Here is an 18,167-nt window from a genome sequence, read left to right as displayed (position 1 = left end):
CCTTACAACTGTTTATGAAGTGCACAGTGACAGGACAAGGGGGAACAGCTTTAAACTAAGACTGGGAAGGTTTAGGTTAGACATTAGGAGGCAGTTTTTCCACACAGAGGGTGGTGATGCACTGGAGCAGGTTGCCCAGGGAGGTTGTGGATGCCCCATCCCTGAAGGCATTCAAGGCCAGGCTGGATGTGGCTCTGGGCAGCCTGGTCTGCTGGTTGGCGACCCTGCACATAGCAGGGGGATCAAAACTAGATGGTCATTGTGGTCCTTTGCAACCCAGCATTTTATGATCATCTGGACTATACATTTTTCTAACACCTCCTTTCTTAGATTAGAAAACTTTTTGAGAAGTCAGAAATCAAGCTGTCCCAAGTCACTAGCAGTATTAAACAGGAGGGTTTTACTGGTGCCTTAAAAATAAATAAATAGAACAGCATTCTTTAGAAGAACCTTTGGTGCAGAAAAAATTCAAATTATTTCTAATCTTACTGCTGTAAGCAACACTGAACTAATGAATACACTAATCAATTTCCTTCACTAAAAAGGGAGCTCATTCGTGCTTTTCTAACAATATGAGAGCTTTCTTTTCAATGAAATGTGCCTTTGTAGAAAATATAGTATCCATATTGCAAGACATTACCACTTCTTTTGAATTTAACTAGTTTCCTAAAGGCTTGTATTTCCGGTTGAGCCTTCTACTTGAAGATTTAACAGATGTACAGTTAGTGCCCTAGGAGGCTAATATTCGTGTAATAAACATTCTATTTAAATTTATATGGTCATTCTGCCAAAGCCATTAGAATACATCATCTAACATCTTCATTAATTACCTGTGATGGGGCAGAATGCACCCTCAGCAAGTCTGCAGATGACACAGAACTGTGAGGAATGACAGATAGGGTTGCACTGCTATCCAGGGGGACCTCAAAAGCCTGGAGAAATAGGCTGATAGAAACCTCATGAAATTTAACAAGTAGTGCAAAGCCCTGCGTCCAGGGACAGACAGCCCAAGGCACCAACATCGGGGGCCACCCAGCTGGAAAACACCCTTGCATGAAAGGAGGTGAGGTTCCCTTGCCACAAAGAAGGTAATGGTATCCACGCTGCATTAGCTGAAGTCTAGCCAGCAGGTCAAGAGAGATGATCCCTTTCTGGAGATAGAAAAGCAAGCAGACGTGGTCAGGGAAACCAGCTCTAGGTGGCCCTGCTTGAGCAGGGAGGCTGGGTCAGATGACCTCCTCATGTCCCTTCCAAACACAGTTTTGCAAGGCTGTGAAAAAATGAAAACACAGTTTTGAAAAAAGGAAAAGTTTATTTATTTAAATATAAAATGGTCGTGAACTGCATAGAAATACGTCTTAAATCACCTTAAAATGTTCCTCATCACTCACCAGATTATCTCTCCAGCAATATGGCAGGAAGCAAGATGGGCTAAAAATTGCCTTCTTCAATGTACGTATTTACCTTCAAGCAAAGCGATGTGTGCACAGTAATATTTTTAAAATAAACTCAATGCAACTCAATACCAACTCAATAAACTGATCCAAACAAAATTTGGCTCAACATATACTTCGAGTTTACATGAAGTACAAACTTCAGAATTTAAGTTCCTTGGAGAAGACAAATCTTCATTTATTTAAAGATAAGTTAATTCCAAAAGTAGTAAGAAATGTAAACATCAGATAACTTGATTAAAAAAACTTAAGGAACAATAACTTCTTCATAAAGTGCTGGCACATAACTTCAGCTTTATTTTTCAAACACTAAAAAAGAAAACTATTGGAAAGACTTCCACAAGCTTCCAGTTACAATTTCAGGTCAGTGATAATTTTGGAAAATTTGAAAATGAAACTGTTTTAGAAACCATCTTTTCTACCTTTGTCCATCACAGCTTTTTGATGTTCTCATCTTTAACTTGAGTGAATGTTAATTGCATAGTAAAATAGTTTGCATTTTTAATTTGCCCAGTTCAAATTCAGACTCCACACTAGTGAAGAAAGAGAGAAATAATAGTCCACGTGGAAAAGGCCAAGGACTTGGAAAAGTAAAGGTACAGAGTACCTGGACACAATCCAACAACTAACCCCAGCAAAGGCATTTAATAACTCTGTATGTATATACATTATCATTACCACTATAAAAACTGCATAGGAATACTCAGAGGGAAATCAGTGCAGTTTGTTTATACTGAGGCATCTGAGCTTCATTCATGCTATTATTTCATTGCATTGGAGATCAAGTCTTGGAAATTTTTTTTACTTCTGTCAAACAAGCTAACGACACCACAGTTGACTTTCCACAGAACATCACCCAAAATAAAAGACAGAAGTCCTCTATCTCCCCCCATGCTTTATAGTGAAAGCTTGCATTTAAATCTAAAATAATAAAATTGTTCCTTCCTTTTGTGAAGAAAGCTGAAGTACAAACTTATACCAATTATTACCATACGATCTCAATCATACGACGTTTCAAAGCCTCCATCTGCCTAACTATCGTTGGATCAACAGCCACAGTTGGAAAAGTATTAGATTGTGATATTTTATTAAATAAAAGAAACCAAATTAAGGAGACTAAGTCTGGAATTTTCTAATCCTCAGGGCTTAGAACTACTTCGAAGTACCATTTACTTTCAGAATACTTACAGAAGTTTTAATATACTTTCTACACAGAGTTTTAGCTTCAGTGTTATGATTAGGATCTCGTCAGTTTTTCTGTGTTAAACTGTTAGTTTCAGGCTGTTGAGACATGACTGGTGTTTGCTCTAAGCTGAAGTTTGACTTACGCGTTACTTCTCTGAGCCTAGAAACAGGAATTGAAAGGGATATAACTTGAACACATAACAAACACATTAAACAAAGCAAATGAAAAGACTTAAAATAATTACTGGGTCGTTTGCCTTTAAATATTAACACACTGCAGTCCATTTCTCAAAACAGGCATAAAGCTAGGTTGTGTGAATAACAGTAATTGACAGAAAAACCCACTGCACATCTACATTAAAAAAGCATAATGAAAAGCTTTTAACTGCAACTCTACTGGCAAAAAAAAAAAGTCATTTTCAGTTTATTCAGTTATTAATTTGAACTTAAGGCATTTCATGGCTTTGTGTTCATTTTTTGGTTTTAAGATAAGGAATAGGTCAATAATTCTAGACAATATACTTCAGATATTTTATGAAAGACAACTAACGTGTATCAAATAATCACAACAGAATGGAAAACTTGTCCTCTTCAAATCTAACTCACTGGTAAGAAGCAATGTATGACTAACACAAGGACTGACCATCTACCCGTTTTCTTTTCAAGCATTACATGCATCCACAGGAAACAATGGAAAAACACCTCGCTGAATATACATTTCAATCTCTAGGTGGACCAGAAAAACATTTCCTTAATTACTAACGACACCAGAGAAAAAGCAGTTTTCCAGATGGCCCCAGCAGATCAATCATCCCAAAACGCTGCTTTTAGCTGTCATTTAAATCTAGGAGAAAGGTCACAGATATGCCCATTAAGACAGCTAGATTCAGTTCTACCTACTTAGACCCGCTTCTGAAGGCTAGTCATAAAAATGTACACGCTGTTCAACTGCTGTTTGGCAAAGCTCAAAGTTTAGGCAAAAACTCAATAAAATGAGTTTATCTTAACACATGTACAGGCCTTAATTTGGCATCATTTTTGGACTGAAATTTAAAAAGTGCAAAAATATTTAATTATATCTTCTTAAAAAAATAATTCATTTTACTGGTGCTACAACTCCAATTCTCAGGAGTTAAACCCATTGCCAGCAACGGATAGAAAAGCAAGCACCAGAATGAAGAATCAAAGTGCGTTTCCAGTACAGCAACACTGCACAAACTGGCAAGCCAATCTCGCACTTGCCGCTGGAATAGATTACACTCAACCCATTCTTATGAAAGTCTATGTTACGCATTAACATACAAAGTCTGTCATGAAGTCTTGGGGATATTGCAGTGAATCATCAAACCGGAAGCGTTTGGAGACTGTACTGCTGTCCTCTGGGATGTTTTCTTTGTCTTCCTTGTCGCTACAAGTGCCATTACAACTGGATCTCACATGCCGCTCTTCTGAGCATTTTGTTGCATGTCCTGGCATCAGAGATGGGCAGCAAGATTCTTCAGGGCTGCACAAGAGTATGAAATCCCCTTGCCGCAACCAGAAATGGGAGAGACAGGCCTCTGCTGTGGGCCTTTCCCTTCGAAAGAGAAAGAACAAACGGTAAACTGCTTAAGTTAATTCCAGAAACACTAAAACCATCATTAAAATACACCTTAGAACTTCTCAGCATACATGAGAATTGACACTACAGAATTCACATTGCTATTTTTTTCCCCCCACCACTGCTGCTAAAAAGCACATTACAACCTTACCATGGTTCAGGATTAAGTGCTGGCAACACGCATCTAGATTTCAGCTGACAATTCTCCCTGCTGCTGGATGTCCAAACTGGTAAACTTTTCATCACAACAATAAACAGCCAGTGTTCAGTCCCTTGGGATGTTTTCAGCCTTATTTATATATGTGTGCTTGTGTTTATGCTTTTGAAGTTCTACATTTTGTACAGATTGTTATAATCAGGCTCATGAATATTCAGTCATGATGTTTTCAAGAAAGGCCGAAGGACACGTTGTCATCAACTCTATCAGACATTTTGCAATGTTTTACAGATGCAATTCATCATAGTCTGGTACAAACTCTTCCCAAGATCTATTTACTTCCCAACAGATTTATGAAATCATTACTTTGGATAACCTAGTGTATTGCTACCCCAGTTTTACATTGTTAAGTTCTACAATACAAGAAGACATCAATATTTTCTGCTCAGAGAAGTCTTATTATGGAGTTGACAATCTGAGGACAGATTTTTCCCTCATAATATTCTCGAAGAAATACGAACCAAGAATCAGAATTGGAAAAGAGTTACCGAGTGCATAATAAAGACTGAGATGCCCAGAATAGAGAAAGTAGAGTACTGACTGTGGCAGAAAGCCACACATTCTGCAGGCCCACATTAACATTTACCAAAGCAAACTCTTCATAATTGCTTCCTTCACAATGATACGGTTTCTGTGAGTTGCTCCAGCTACTGACAAAGCCTCCACATGAGATAACTATGTAGAAAGAATTGTTCACCCATGATTATATCTACATATGTTTATACGGAACCCTTATTTCCTCAAAATAGAAAGCTTATGGATATCATCTACTATCATCATCCCTTACTGTCATAGAACCACTTTCTGAACCAGACTGTTCAACTCCTGCTTGCTGAAGATAGTAACTACTGCGTCACCACAAGTGACAATACATAGCAATACAAGCAATATTACTTCACAAAACTTAGAGGAACATGACTAGCTGATTTCACTAAACATTATTCTCCAGTATACACACACTTTTTTTTAGTGCACATTTGTTAGTGCAAAGGATAAAAACAAGTCCCCATTTAACACCACATAGCAAGCACAGTTAACCAACCCCTATCATTTTGCTATTCTCAAAGACCATTTTCTCAGAGTTCAGCTACTTTGAAAGGCCGTAATCAGTATCCAAACTCCCAAAGAACACTAAGTTATGGTTGTACACATGAGAAGCAAAAAGAAGTTTGTGCTTTTGGTTGGAAACTTTTTTTAAGCAACTAAACGTGGCAAAACACTATACATATACACATGTATATATGTATTCCTGAAGAACATATACAAAGTATGAAGAAAAAACATACAGTCATAAGACAACCAGGTTTTGATATAAAATCCATTCAAGTAAAAAGCTCCATTAAAGATGTCAGGAAACACCCAAGCACACATCAGAAAGATTACATTTTGTCTGTCCTAACTGTGTAACAAAATGTTAGGTTGTAGACAAAAACCTGAACTTTCCAGAATACATTTCATAAGATTTGTGAATAGTCAGTCCTTCAAATGAAAAATATTAAGTCAAAATTTGAAAGTGAGCAAAACTCAAAGACTGTGCCTGACTTTAAAAACAGCCAATGAACCAAAGATCCCTTACATACTCTACAGAAAAGCAGAAACCTACGCTTTTAAATATCCAGGTGATAACACCAGCACATTGTGAAATATTAATGGATCATATTTACAACGTTAACCTCCCAGGTTAACATTCATGTTGTCCATGTATTCACAGACATAAAAGAGTACATTACTTACTCAGGATTTTTTATGAGAAGTTTTTGAATGAAGTCTTTCGCTGGCTGTGAAACTGATGAAAATGTTCCTTCTGAATAATCCACATTAACTTGAGATATATTAAGAAAAGTTTCTTGATTATCAGCTCCCACAAATGGAGATTCTTGAGTCAGCAGCATGTATGATATTACACCTATGTTCCTGAAGTAAGAACACAGCGTGAAAGGAATTTATCTTCTCATACTTGTTTGCTGTAGATAAAACATCTTGATGTATGCTACACTCAGAACTAAAACCAGCACAAGACCTCTCAGTTCTATATGATTCAAGTGTAAATGCATGTATACACACAAGGAAATTCATCTGTATCTCCATGAAAAGACTTTTCTTTTTAATTGCTTACTTACAATAAACCTTTTATTTCCTGCTGCACAGACAGCTACAAAAAGGAAATATATAACTTTTACGAAGTCTGTTCTTGCAGATATGGCAGTTCTGAGAAAAAGAACTGCAAAAAACAAGCTCTTATCTGCACATAAATAAAAAATAGCCATTATTTCACACAAATTCTAGAAGTAGTATTTAAGTCTGAGATGTAGCCCACCTTTCCATAACAGCAACTAGGATCTGACTTGTGTTACAGTATCCTTTCATTTTTATGACATTCCATACAAATTGATGTTGGTCTAAAGTTAAGTACTATCTTTAATTAACTTACTTCTTAACATTTCCATAATAAGATTATTTAACGATACAAAAACAGTCAGGGAGGAGTGCCCAGAGCAGTTAATACTCTCAGATAACATGTTTCAGGTAACTAACAGCTAAAGTGTGCTATCAGATAATTGCCACTATTTCCTCCAAACAGAAGGACACTCTGTATGTTGAGAAGCCACTTCAGTCCACAGCAGGTGAGCAACAAAGGCGCAGACAGAAATTTGTGTAAACTCCAGTTTATATTCAGAGCACACCTCCTTCAGCCAGCCCCTCTCTTGTTCAGCCCACCCACAGAAAACTATTCGTAGGAACCAGATAAAGCTGCATCAGAGTCTGGAACTGGCATGCAGATTGTTAACTGGTCACATCTACCTCAGTAAAACAAATTAACACAGACAACTTACCACATATCCGTGGCTGTGGTAATAGGGTCATAGTTTAAGATTTCTGGAGCTACAGGAAGGGAAGAAAAAAAGGGGAAAACATCTTAATAGCCATGTTGTTCAAGTACCCTTGAATTGTACACTACATTTCTATCAGCTTTTCTGTCAACTTTCGCTAATCATTATCAAGAGAGTAAGCACGATGATGTTTGAGCAATCAGGTTTAAGTTTTTTCAGAGGGTGAAAACATTATTCCAGTTCGATTAGACACTGAAATTTGAGTGGTTCAGACAGAAATGATACTACGTGGCTTAAGATCTACTCTATACAAGTCCCAGGATATTCCCACATCAGGCGTATGCATCTAAAAGACCTTCCTAAGAGAATTTCAAGTACACAGCTTTTTTCAGGGAAGGCATGAGTTAACACTGCAAAGCCAGGTGACCACGCCAATTTAATTGCCAGCAGCTGTTAGCTTATGTTGGATACCATGCTATTCACCACAGATTCACCTGCTCGTAGAAAAACAGGTGTAGGCAATTCTGGTTTTTATTGTTTTACTTTTTTTTTTTGAGAAGGAAACCTCAGCAGGCCAAGCGTTAAAGGCAGTTTTTCGCTTTTCCAAGAATATTTTAATTTCAAATCATACTCAACAGTTCTCATTAATTGAAGCCATACAACTATTCAGTAGTCTACAACAGAACAAATGCTACAGCAGGAAATAAGGTGTGCTTACTGGTATAATGCTTTTTGTGCGTGCAAGTAATAGTTAATTTCTCTAAAGAAAGAGCAGCTCAGAACAACACGCTGCCTTGTGCTGCTTTGTTCTCCAGTAATGACTGACAAGTTGATAAGCACATTTCATCAACTGTTTTTTCCTCACACATCAGAAATTGTGATGCAGCTCTTTCATACCGAGATACTCGGTGGTTCCCATGATTTGCCGCAGTTCAGTGCTATTCTCAATCTTCCGAGACATGCCAAAATCTACAATCTTCACATCACCAAGAGGATTGATGCTGCTCAGCAAAATATTTTGAGGCTAGAACAGAAAAAAACTCTCAGCTCACAGAATACAAACTGCAAAAAAAATAATAATAAATAACATTTCAGTTCATATTGTTATTTTTTTATTTACATTACTGAATTTTATTTTTAAGTTATTTTCTCCCTAGTACACTGTTTTCTCATCTTTGCTATGTACTTAACAAATTATTATGATTATCACAATATTAAGTTGAATACAAAGTACTAAAAAAGCCTGATGCGGTCTCACCTTTAAATCGAGATGAACAATATTTTTTTCATGCAAGCAACAAAGTCCTTCAAGTATTTGCCTGATAAGCCTTATGATATCACTTTCAGCAATTCTGTCATCCAGCTCTGGGACACACAAGTTAAAGATCTCTCCTCCAGCGGCACTGAAATACATTCAGGAACATGAATGTACTAAACTCGAAAGCTCAAGTGAGAAAAATTTTACATATAGTATCTATGTTTAATTTATACGTATTTATCAGTAGCTATTTACCAAATATTCATCCAAGAGGCTGAGAAAATAAGGCCTTTTCCCCCCTCTTTTTGAACACACCTCAAGACGTTACTTAAAGAAAAAAGGGAAGAGTGAAGATATCTGATAATGCTTTTTCTTCCTTCCTGTCTAACTACAGAAGTTCAGGTGGTGAAACAGAATTTTGTGGCTGAATTGCTCTTATGTGTTTGGAAAACTCAAGCTTGCTACTTTGAAAGTGAGCCTGAGATGCCTTGAGGATGATTAGATCTATCATCAGTTCTTAATAGAAAACACCTTCACAAGTTACAGCTGAAATTTCTTCAATTAATTCCATAAATGATTGGAGATTAAAAAAAAAAAAAACAAAACATTCCTATTTTCTGATTTGGGGACTAAAACTATTGTCACATGAACCAACTACAATTGAAGGAACAGACCGAGTTGTAGAGGATCACCTCTGGAGCAAGAGGAAACTGCATACTTGCTACCACAGACCATACCATTCTGATGGAAGACTAGATATCAGTCCTTTCTGTCTGGCAGGTACAAGAAATAAGATGTAGCACACTGACCATGACGAAATTAATAGCTGCCTGGTCAGACAGTGAGCAAAGCCTTCAACTCGTGTAGACACAGAATACTCTGAAATACAGGGACTTAACTCTGTCAGCTTGACATCTACCACTTCCAACAGAGATGACATTCACTAGATTTTTTATTTTTATTTTTTTTTTAAAAGTATCTCAGTATGTATTCCTCAAAAAAAAAAAAGGCAGGCTGTTGTTTACTTACAGAATCCTACCATTAGCAAAGCATAAAGGGAGCATGGAAATAACCTTGTGTAATCATCTTGCATGTGGTTTCTTAGCTACACGCTACATGTTGCCACAGTGTCAGCTGTTTCTTTCCAAGCTGGGTTTGAAACCATTACTCAGCCTGTTCTAACTGCCTGAAGCTCCCATCTGAAGGCTAAAGAGAAACAGACGTCAGAAAACGTCAGAAACAGATTGGTTAAGTATGAGTTTCACCTTTAATAATATGAGTCTATAAAAAGGGAAGGATACTGGACAACGTGGACAAACAGTTAGTAACCTGCTGAGGCTACGTGAGGTGTCACTAACGCCTTACCTAACTGCATTTGACAAAACAGAGGAGAGACTTCAAGTTTAGGAAAGCTTTCAATGGTCTCCCACAGTATTCCTGTACCCAAGCTATTATTTTTATTATTTCTAACTGAAGGGGTGGACCAGATGTGTAAAGAGCTGAACAGCTTCACTGTTTGGGGTGCTCACAGACTGCAAGCTGAATGCAGCAAAGGAGGCCAACAGCACTCTAGGCTGCAATAACAGTGAGTAGGTTGAGGTAAATGACTGCTCAGCACTGTAGACCACAGCTAGAATGCAGCCTCCTGTTTTTGGCTCCCCAGTTCAAAGAAATCACTAAATAAGTTCAGCTGAGAAAGCAAGTAAAAGAGCAGCAGATGAGCTAGCAGCAGCATATACAAATAAGTTATCTTCAGAAAAATAAGCCAATGCAACCTCCATAACGCCAAAACTTGAACTGAAAGGCATAGCTCAGGAAATCTCAACTGACATTCTTTGGAATTACTGGAGAAATACAAAGCAGTAAGCCAAAGAAGTCAGCATACATTCAGTACCCTCAGGAAGGCTGCTGACAACACCAAAAAGCAGCAAAATGATGCTCTGTATCTGTATCTGCAGATCTGGTCTCCATACCTTCAAGCAGTAGATAGTAAGACTACTGACGATACAGAGCAGGGCAAACACAAGGGCAGACGGTTTTACAAGGAGAATCCAAAGAAACACTGACTCGTAAAGTTTGAGTAGAGTGTTATGCAAAAGCCTATGAATGTTGCTGACAAAACAATCAGGGTCAGCATACAGATAAATAAGAACTGTCATTTATCAAATCCCCAGCATGACAACCAGGAGACACCTGAAGAAAAGAGCTGATTACGTAGACAAAAAAGTAGTATTTCCTCACACATCAGGTAATGAAACAAGCAGCCCAGGGAGGTTGTGGAGCCTCCTTCTCTGGAGATATTCAAGACCCACCTAATGCCTTCCTGCTCAACCTACTGCTGGGGAACTTGCTTTAGCAGGAGGAAGGACTCAGTGATCTCTGAAAGTCCCTTCCCATCCCCATGATTCTATTACCACAGAAGCTGATAGTATCACAGTGTTAAAAAAAAAAAAAACAAACACAAAGATAAAACAGCTTCACAGATGTCCATAAACACATTCTAAAAGGAACTGGCAGATATTTATCTTCACTACAACACTTCTGGTTGCTGGGACTGTATGAGGACAAAGACTGCAAGAAGCATACAGGCTCACAATCAAGGCAGAAGTAGCTGAGCTGAAACTGAGGTGAGAAAAAAAATACATCAGTACAGCTTTTACGTGAACTTGTTCTTAATATGAAGTTCAATACTTGTCATCTGGACATTGCCTTCCACATTAGTGCTTTAGTCCTCGCTAAGGTGTTAGGGATCACTTAGTTCTAAGGGGAAAAAAATGTTCCTTTTTTCCTTCTCTTTTTTTTTTTTTTCCCCCTCTACTTTTGGAGAACAATTTAGCCACAGCAAAAGGAGTTTATCACAATGCACACAGATCACTACTGCATAATTCTGGCAGCCTGGTCTGGTGGTTGGCAACCCTACACATAGCAGGGGGGTTGAAATTAGATGATCATTCTGGTTCTATCCAGGCCATTCTATGAATCTATGATAAAAAAAATATTTGAAGCAAAACTTAAATCCTATTTAGAAAATAACTTGCTGAGTTCATCTCACCAACTACATTTTTGTTTCTCACTTTACAAACATTTAAACATACATCCATTATGATGAATAACTCAAACTAATTCCCACACTAGAAGACTTGTTTTCAGAGCTATGAGCAGCCACAAGGGCATGTGAAAAGACACATGAATTTTGGAGGAAACAGCTACAGAAGTTAAGCAGTTTTACAGCAAGAGAAACAGTGGCTTCAGAAGCTCAACATCCACAAGTGAACTGCTATTTTCAGTCACCAAGAAGTCTCACGCTGACATTAAAGCACAGAGCATCAACATGCTCAGCTTCTCTGAAATCAGTACTTGGAATTAAACAGTCCTTTTTTGGTATGATTTAAGATGCTTCAAAGCACTATCCACCTTCAAGGGATGCAAGATGAAACTCTGCTCAGCTTGACATAAGAGATTCTTCACGAAAAAGAACTACATATCACACCCTAGAACTTGTGATCAGGCTTTATATTAGCTTTGTTTGACCAGAATATCCAACAGAGGCTGGTGAACGGAATGACTTGCTCACATTCAACAGACTCCTGAGTGAGGCTGTTTGAAGGCACAAAAAGTTCCAGTTTGAAATGAGTGAAAGCACCTACAGAAATGAGTTATGCAACACTGGGAAAGAAGCAGCTTTGTTTTTCTAAAAGCAATTTTGTAAAAAAAATAAATCTATCAGCACATTGCAAAAGTTGAGTAAAGAACTAGTTTTGGCGTGTTTTGCTGTGTCTCTATTCCATAGTCCAACACAGCTCATTAGCTACAAATTGCACAAAATACACATCCAAAATCAAGGAGTGAAGTGGCAGCAATGGATGCAACTCCTGAATTTACATGAGAATAAGTCACACCAAAAGGCCCCCGAGATCTTAATAGACATTAGTAAATTAAAAAATCATCATGAAATATTAGCATATTGTATACAGTGTAGTGTTGCAATTCTTACAGGCGTACAGACAAGTCAAGCAAAAAGCAAACAGCGACAGGTTGGTAACTACCAGCATGGGACACGTGACAAAGGCATACTTACTATTCCAACACTAAGATGATTTCATTTGCTGTTTCATAGACTTCATGGAGATTAACTATGCGAGGATTAGATTTCATTAATTCAAGCACAGCAATTTCATGAAGAATCTCCGCTTTGCAGTCTTGACCTCTTCTTCTTTTCTTTAAAAACTTAGCTGCATATTCTTGGCCTGTGGATTTAGCTATACATTTTCTAACCACACCACATCTTCCTCTGCAAAATAAAAGGAAAAATACATCAGAACTTCAGATAGAAAAAGTAATTAGCCTGCCATTAGAACTAAAAAGGCTTGGCAGTCTGCCCTTATGTTCTGAGCTGGCCATGTTCTTACAGGGACAGCAAGGAGGTCACCTCAGGCTGCTCGGGGCTTTGTTCAGGTTGGCAACATTGGGTTTTGTTTGCTTTTTCAACAAAGTACACACACATAGTATAGCACATACAAGATACAGGACACACCAGCAGGATACAGTAGAACAAAACAACCGAAAAACAGAAAGAATGTAGGGGAAAAGAAAGCATCACTCTACACTGCGGCCAGAGGCAGAGTTTTTCTGTGCAGAAAACTTTGAAGTCATAAAAAAAATCCTTCCATTCACAAATGATGCAGGACTGCTAAGAAGTCACATTAACGCACTAAGCTTAGAAACATCTAATCAGAAAAACACCCACTGCTTAGCACTCCCTTTTCCAATTGCAGTCAGACAAAGTGAGCTGCTCTGTTTCCCAGCCAACTGTTTAGGTATGGAAACAAAAATGTCTTCTGGCAAAGATGTGTTTGTAAAAGAAAACCACACAGTGTAGTTAAACCACCAGGCTGACCTTTTAAAAAATTAGGGGAAAAATGCAGTTTTTTAAGCCAACTTTTAAACTCCTGAAAAAAAGAAAAAAAAAAAAAACCAACCAACCACCCTAGTTTTATAATCACGAGTTGTGCATTCCCAGAAATGCCTCACTGCATATTTGCAAAGTGTTTTCAAATTATACAAGAAATACCATTAAAACAAAACAAAACAAAAAAAACACCTGAAGGGCTAAAACTGTTTAAAGTTTTAAGAACAGTTTCAAAACCATTTGCAAAGAAAAACACCTCCATCTGTGGCTTCAAGCAAACACCGCATTTGCACGTGAACAAAGCAGAGGAGAGGCTCAGCACCAGCTACATAAGCTGCTCTTTTTCAGCCATCCTAGCTCCTTCAGCAGGGGAGATGGTGCTGTCCTGCAGGCTGAGCCTTCCTTCTGGTGCAGAACAAAACAAGAAAGCAAAACCGAGCAGAACGGTGCCTAAAAGGAACATCTGTGACACAAAACACACATCTAAGGTTTTTTCCCCTTACAGTCTGTGCTGTACCAGCTTCTCTCAGAATGAAACAGACCACGGCCATGTTAAATACACTGTGCATATCCAAGTGAATCACAGGAGATGCAGAGCTGCCTTGTATTCATCCTGCTGTCAGTTATTTAGAAATAAACACAACAGAACTCTTCCTCTGTCATCATTTATTTCAACGCTAGATTTGTCTTTTATTTCTTATCTAGTAAATTCAGAAAAGCAAAATCAAGAAGCAAAAGTGATTTACAACAGGGTATGTGTACACACTCTTGATTTTAGCAACTCTTTGTAAGCCTGAAATAGCCAAGTGCTTTCCCAACTGCTAAACGAGCTATTATTGCTGAGCTTGAAGTCATTGACCTGCATTTCTTAATATACTGAAGTCTGTAGATATTACCCATAGCTTACAGTCTCATTTAACATCACACTACTCCATCTACCATGGGAGTTTCTCTAAAATTCAAGAAGAGGAACTGGTTGAGTTTCAAGAGAAGAGGAAGACCTTTGCTGAGTTCTTGAGCATTGCACTCCCAGCAGAAATAGGTACAGCAGCTCTGAAGGATCAGAGATATCTCCAGAAGAAATCCATGATGTATGAATTTCTACTTTTTTTTAATGTGATATTTGTAGGGTGCCAATAATTTAACATTTAAAGCTATGAAGACAAAAATCACATATTTTAATGTGCAAAAACAATAAAAACAGCAGTAACTTGAAAAGTAAATACTTAGAGAGTGTGGTAAACACTATTAGTATATCTCCAGTATGAAAAAAGTTCCCAAAACCAATACTGAATTTGCCTCAGAACTCCTTCAGTATAATGTCATTTTCTGACTTTAATCATAGAATTACAGAATGGTTTGTGTTGGAAAGGACCTCAAACAGCACCTGGTCCCAACCCTGCTGTGGGCAGATTGATACCTACCAGTTTGGGCTGCCCAGGGTCCAATCCAGCATGGCCCCAAATGCCTCCAGGATGGGGAACCCGCAGCTTCTCTGGGCAGCCTGTGCTGGCCTCTGAGTAAAGAATTTCCTCCTAACATCTAACCTAAATTTCCTCCTCTTTTAGTTTAAAGCTATGCCCCCTTGTCCTGTCACTGTCAGACCATGTAAGAAGTCCCTCCCCCTCCTGTTCATAAGCTTCCCCTCAAGTACTGGAAGGCTGCAGTGAGGTCTCTCTGGAGCCCTTCTTTCTGCAAGTTGAACAAGCCCAGCTCCCTCAGCCTGTCCTCGCAGTAGAAGTGCTCCAGCCCTCTGAGCATCTTTTTGGCCCTCCTCTGGGCCTGCTCCAGCATCACTTTCTCCAGCCTGGACTCTCTTGTGTGCTTCAATCTGCACAGACCTCAGATATTTCATGACTGACTCCGTGCCCTTTACCTCAAACCATTCACAGTGACAGCATCTTCCATCTTTTTACTGCTACTTTCATAGTTTTCCTGCTATGCCCAAGCAAATGTAACAAACTTGCTCAAAGGTAGGATATACAGGTGTATAAACAACTCATTCAAATATACAGCACCTATTGCTCGTCATGTAGACAAAAGAAGTTTCTAGAGGAGAGGCAATCAAGGACAAAGACACTACATCTTTTTTTAAGCAAGGACTTGGAAAAATAAAACTTCAGTTCTAAAAGCATCTGCATACAAATTAACGTACACGTGCAAAACTGCTGAAAACTGTTCCTGTTAGCTGAAAGCGTTACGGAAACCACACAGAAGTTAACGTTCTGGTTGAAGTTATGAAGTTGCCATATTACTCAGTGTCTCAAGATATGCTGAGTCTCGAGAACAGCTAACAGTGATCTTTCAAACGAGCAATGAAAAAGCATCACCAAAACTTGGAAACTGTCACATGAGATAGCATCTCAGCTTAACAGAAAAGCTGCGGCTTGAAGAAACAAGTCCAGCCAAGTTTTCTTCATAGAATTGTTTGAGTGGTGGAATTTCCCCAGAAATGAAAAAAGGTAGATCTGAAGTTAGATCTGAGATCTTGCATTAAAGCAAGCACAGTGCTTCCCTCCTCCTTACTGCCTGCAAAGCAAATGCAATGCCGGAGCGGTGTATTGCGCAGCTCCATTTCTACTTATTTCCGTATCTCAAGTTATAAACCACAGAAATTCAACTCCTTTAACAGAAGTCAAGCCATCCACACTGAGGACAGAAGTACTATAACCCACCAAACAGAACCTGCCTGCTCCACGAGTCGATGCCTTCAGTACCGAAGGACCTAAAAGATAAGGCCGTGGGAGGAACGAAAGGGACTCGGGAGAGTTGAGTAGCAAAGAACAAAAGAATGACGTAAAGGTAGATGAAAACTGCAAGTGAACACACACAAACTGTTAGGCCAGAAAAGCTAAAAAACCATATTTGGAAAAGATGCTTGTCTACTTCTGATTCTTTGCATTTTGGCACTTTTTTTTTTTTTTTTTTTTTAAACATCTGCTTTCACACGTTCATAAAGTACTAAAAACTGAGGCTGGGAGTCGAAGCAAAAAAGATGCCTTTATTTGCTTTAGACATCATCTCACATCACAGCTAAGTACGATCTGAAAATCCAGCATTTGAAGAATATCAGAGTTGGTACATGGAACTGGTTCTGTAGAGCCTGGCATCCAGAGTTAAGGCTAACAAAGTGACACAAGCAGAGGAAAGTTAAGGGCTACAAGGTGTACTTCTATAAAGAGTATGAGATAAAAACATACTGGAGTAACCAGGAGAACTAAAGAGGTGAAAGAGATTACAAAGTTATGCCTGCCTAAGCTAGAGGTAGGAAGGATCACTGTTAAGCATAGAAATGCCTAACAAATTACAAATTACCCACGTCATTTGCATTCAAGGAACTTGGAAGCATCACCACCCTATTACATTTGTGTGGGTTTATACACAGTTCCCTGAATATTTTCAAGGTACAAATTAACCCACTGATTTTAAATAAGCATAATTTAGATGCCTTTAACACAAATACTTTTGTTTTCTTTTATTTGCTATTTTACTTCTGCAAACATGAGTAAAGGAAGCAGACGGCCAAATTACCCTTGGTTGTTAGAAACGTAACCATAAAAGGTCAGAGAAAAAGAGGTCTTTGTTTTCTGGACTTAAAAACAACAAACAGCCAACCCTCAACTGAACAGCCAGCATCACCAGCTCAGAAGTGCCATTCTTTCTCTTGCAATACTTCTCCAAGTTATCTCTTCTTGAGTTTATATTCCTGTAATGTACTGTGCGAATGGACAGGGAAAGGACAGAATCTTCAACTGACATTACTATGAGAACAGCCTGAGCCTCTCTGCCATGGAAAAGGCTGGCATACTATGTTTCACTGTACCTTTATCCTAATGCTATGGAGCCTCTTAGACACTGAAAAGAAGGGAGCAGGAAAGGTGCTGGGAAGGGAGAAGGAAAGGGTGGGGAAAATCGTTCTTCATTCCACATCCACAGCCACAAAAGTTTGCCAGAAAGCAAGTCTATCATTGCATACAATTCTGCATCAGCAGAGATCTATCTGACTAAGATATACAGGAGCAGCCTTACCTTCCCAGCTCTTTGGACTCAAGCATGTAAAAATTGTGGAAATTGTCCATCCTGATTTGTGTCTGCAGAGACGTGGCCAACAAGCCTGAAAGGCTTCTGTTCTCCATCTTTCTCCTGGACATGGTTAGGAACAGGTCTGTCCTTTCTGCCAGTCACCTGTGAAAGCAACATAACGGTGAGTCAGGGCAACTCCACAATCACCGTGCGAGGAAATATACACAGATCAGGGCTTATGTTTATCTGAATAGAGCAGCCTAAAGCTTGTTTAAATGTGACCAGAATACTACACATTTAATCACTCTACATACACAACTGGAAGGAAACACCAAACAAGAGAATGAAATGATGCTGAGGAAATTAATTGAAAAAATGAACTTTTTTATAAGCTGTTTTAACTTAATCTAATTAGGTTACTCATTAGAAAGCCTGATGAACAGACAACTTCTTTGCAAGTTCTGACCACTCAGAACCAAATGATGAGTAAATCACCTTAGCAGACCAGAATAACGGCGCATTCAGAAAATATAGCACACACACTAACTCTACTACTGATTAAAAAAAAAAAAAAAAGCAGCTATTTAAAAGCTAAAAAACAAGCTTGGGCACTCACATTTACAGGCCTGAAGCATCTCTTCAGGCATGATGTAAAAGCAGAGCAGAAAAAGGTTACTAAAGGATATCAGC

The 18,167-nt window shown here is 38.6% G+C and overlaps 1 protein-coding gene across 1 annotated transcript; it reads right to left on the bottom strand.

Moving 5' to 3' along the window:
• Positions 1-3,932: 3,932 nt before the first annotated feature.
• On the bottom strand, positions 3,933-17,605 carry STK17B (serine/threonine kinase 17b; the record flags this gene model as incomplete). The annotated part of the gene is made up of 7 exons (XM_079538963.1): positions 3,933-4,215; positions 6,191-6,370; positions 7,291-7,339; positions 8,185-8,311; positions 8,546-8,690; positions 12,624-12,836; positions 17,484-17,605. The coding sequence occupies 7 exons, from the start codon at positions 17,603-17,605 to the stop codon at positions 3,933-3,935; spliced, it is 1,119 nt and encodes a 372-aa protein (XP_079395089.1).
• Positions 17,606-18,167: the final 562 nt, after the last annotated feature.

The sequence above is a fragment of the Tetrao urogallus genome (genome assembly GCF_951394365.1).
Source record: "Tetrao urogallus genome assembly, chromosome: 8".
NCBI lineage: Eukaryota > Metazoa > Chordata > Aves > Galliformes > Phasianidae > Tetrao > Tetrao urogallus.
This window is presented reverse-complemented; position numbering and strand designations above follow the sequence as displayed.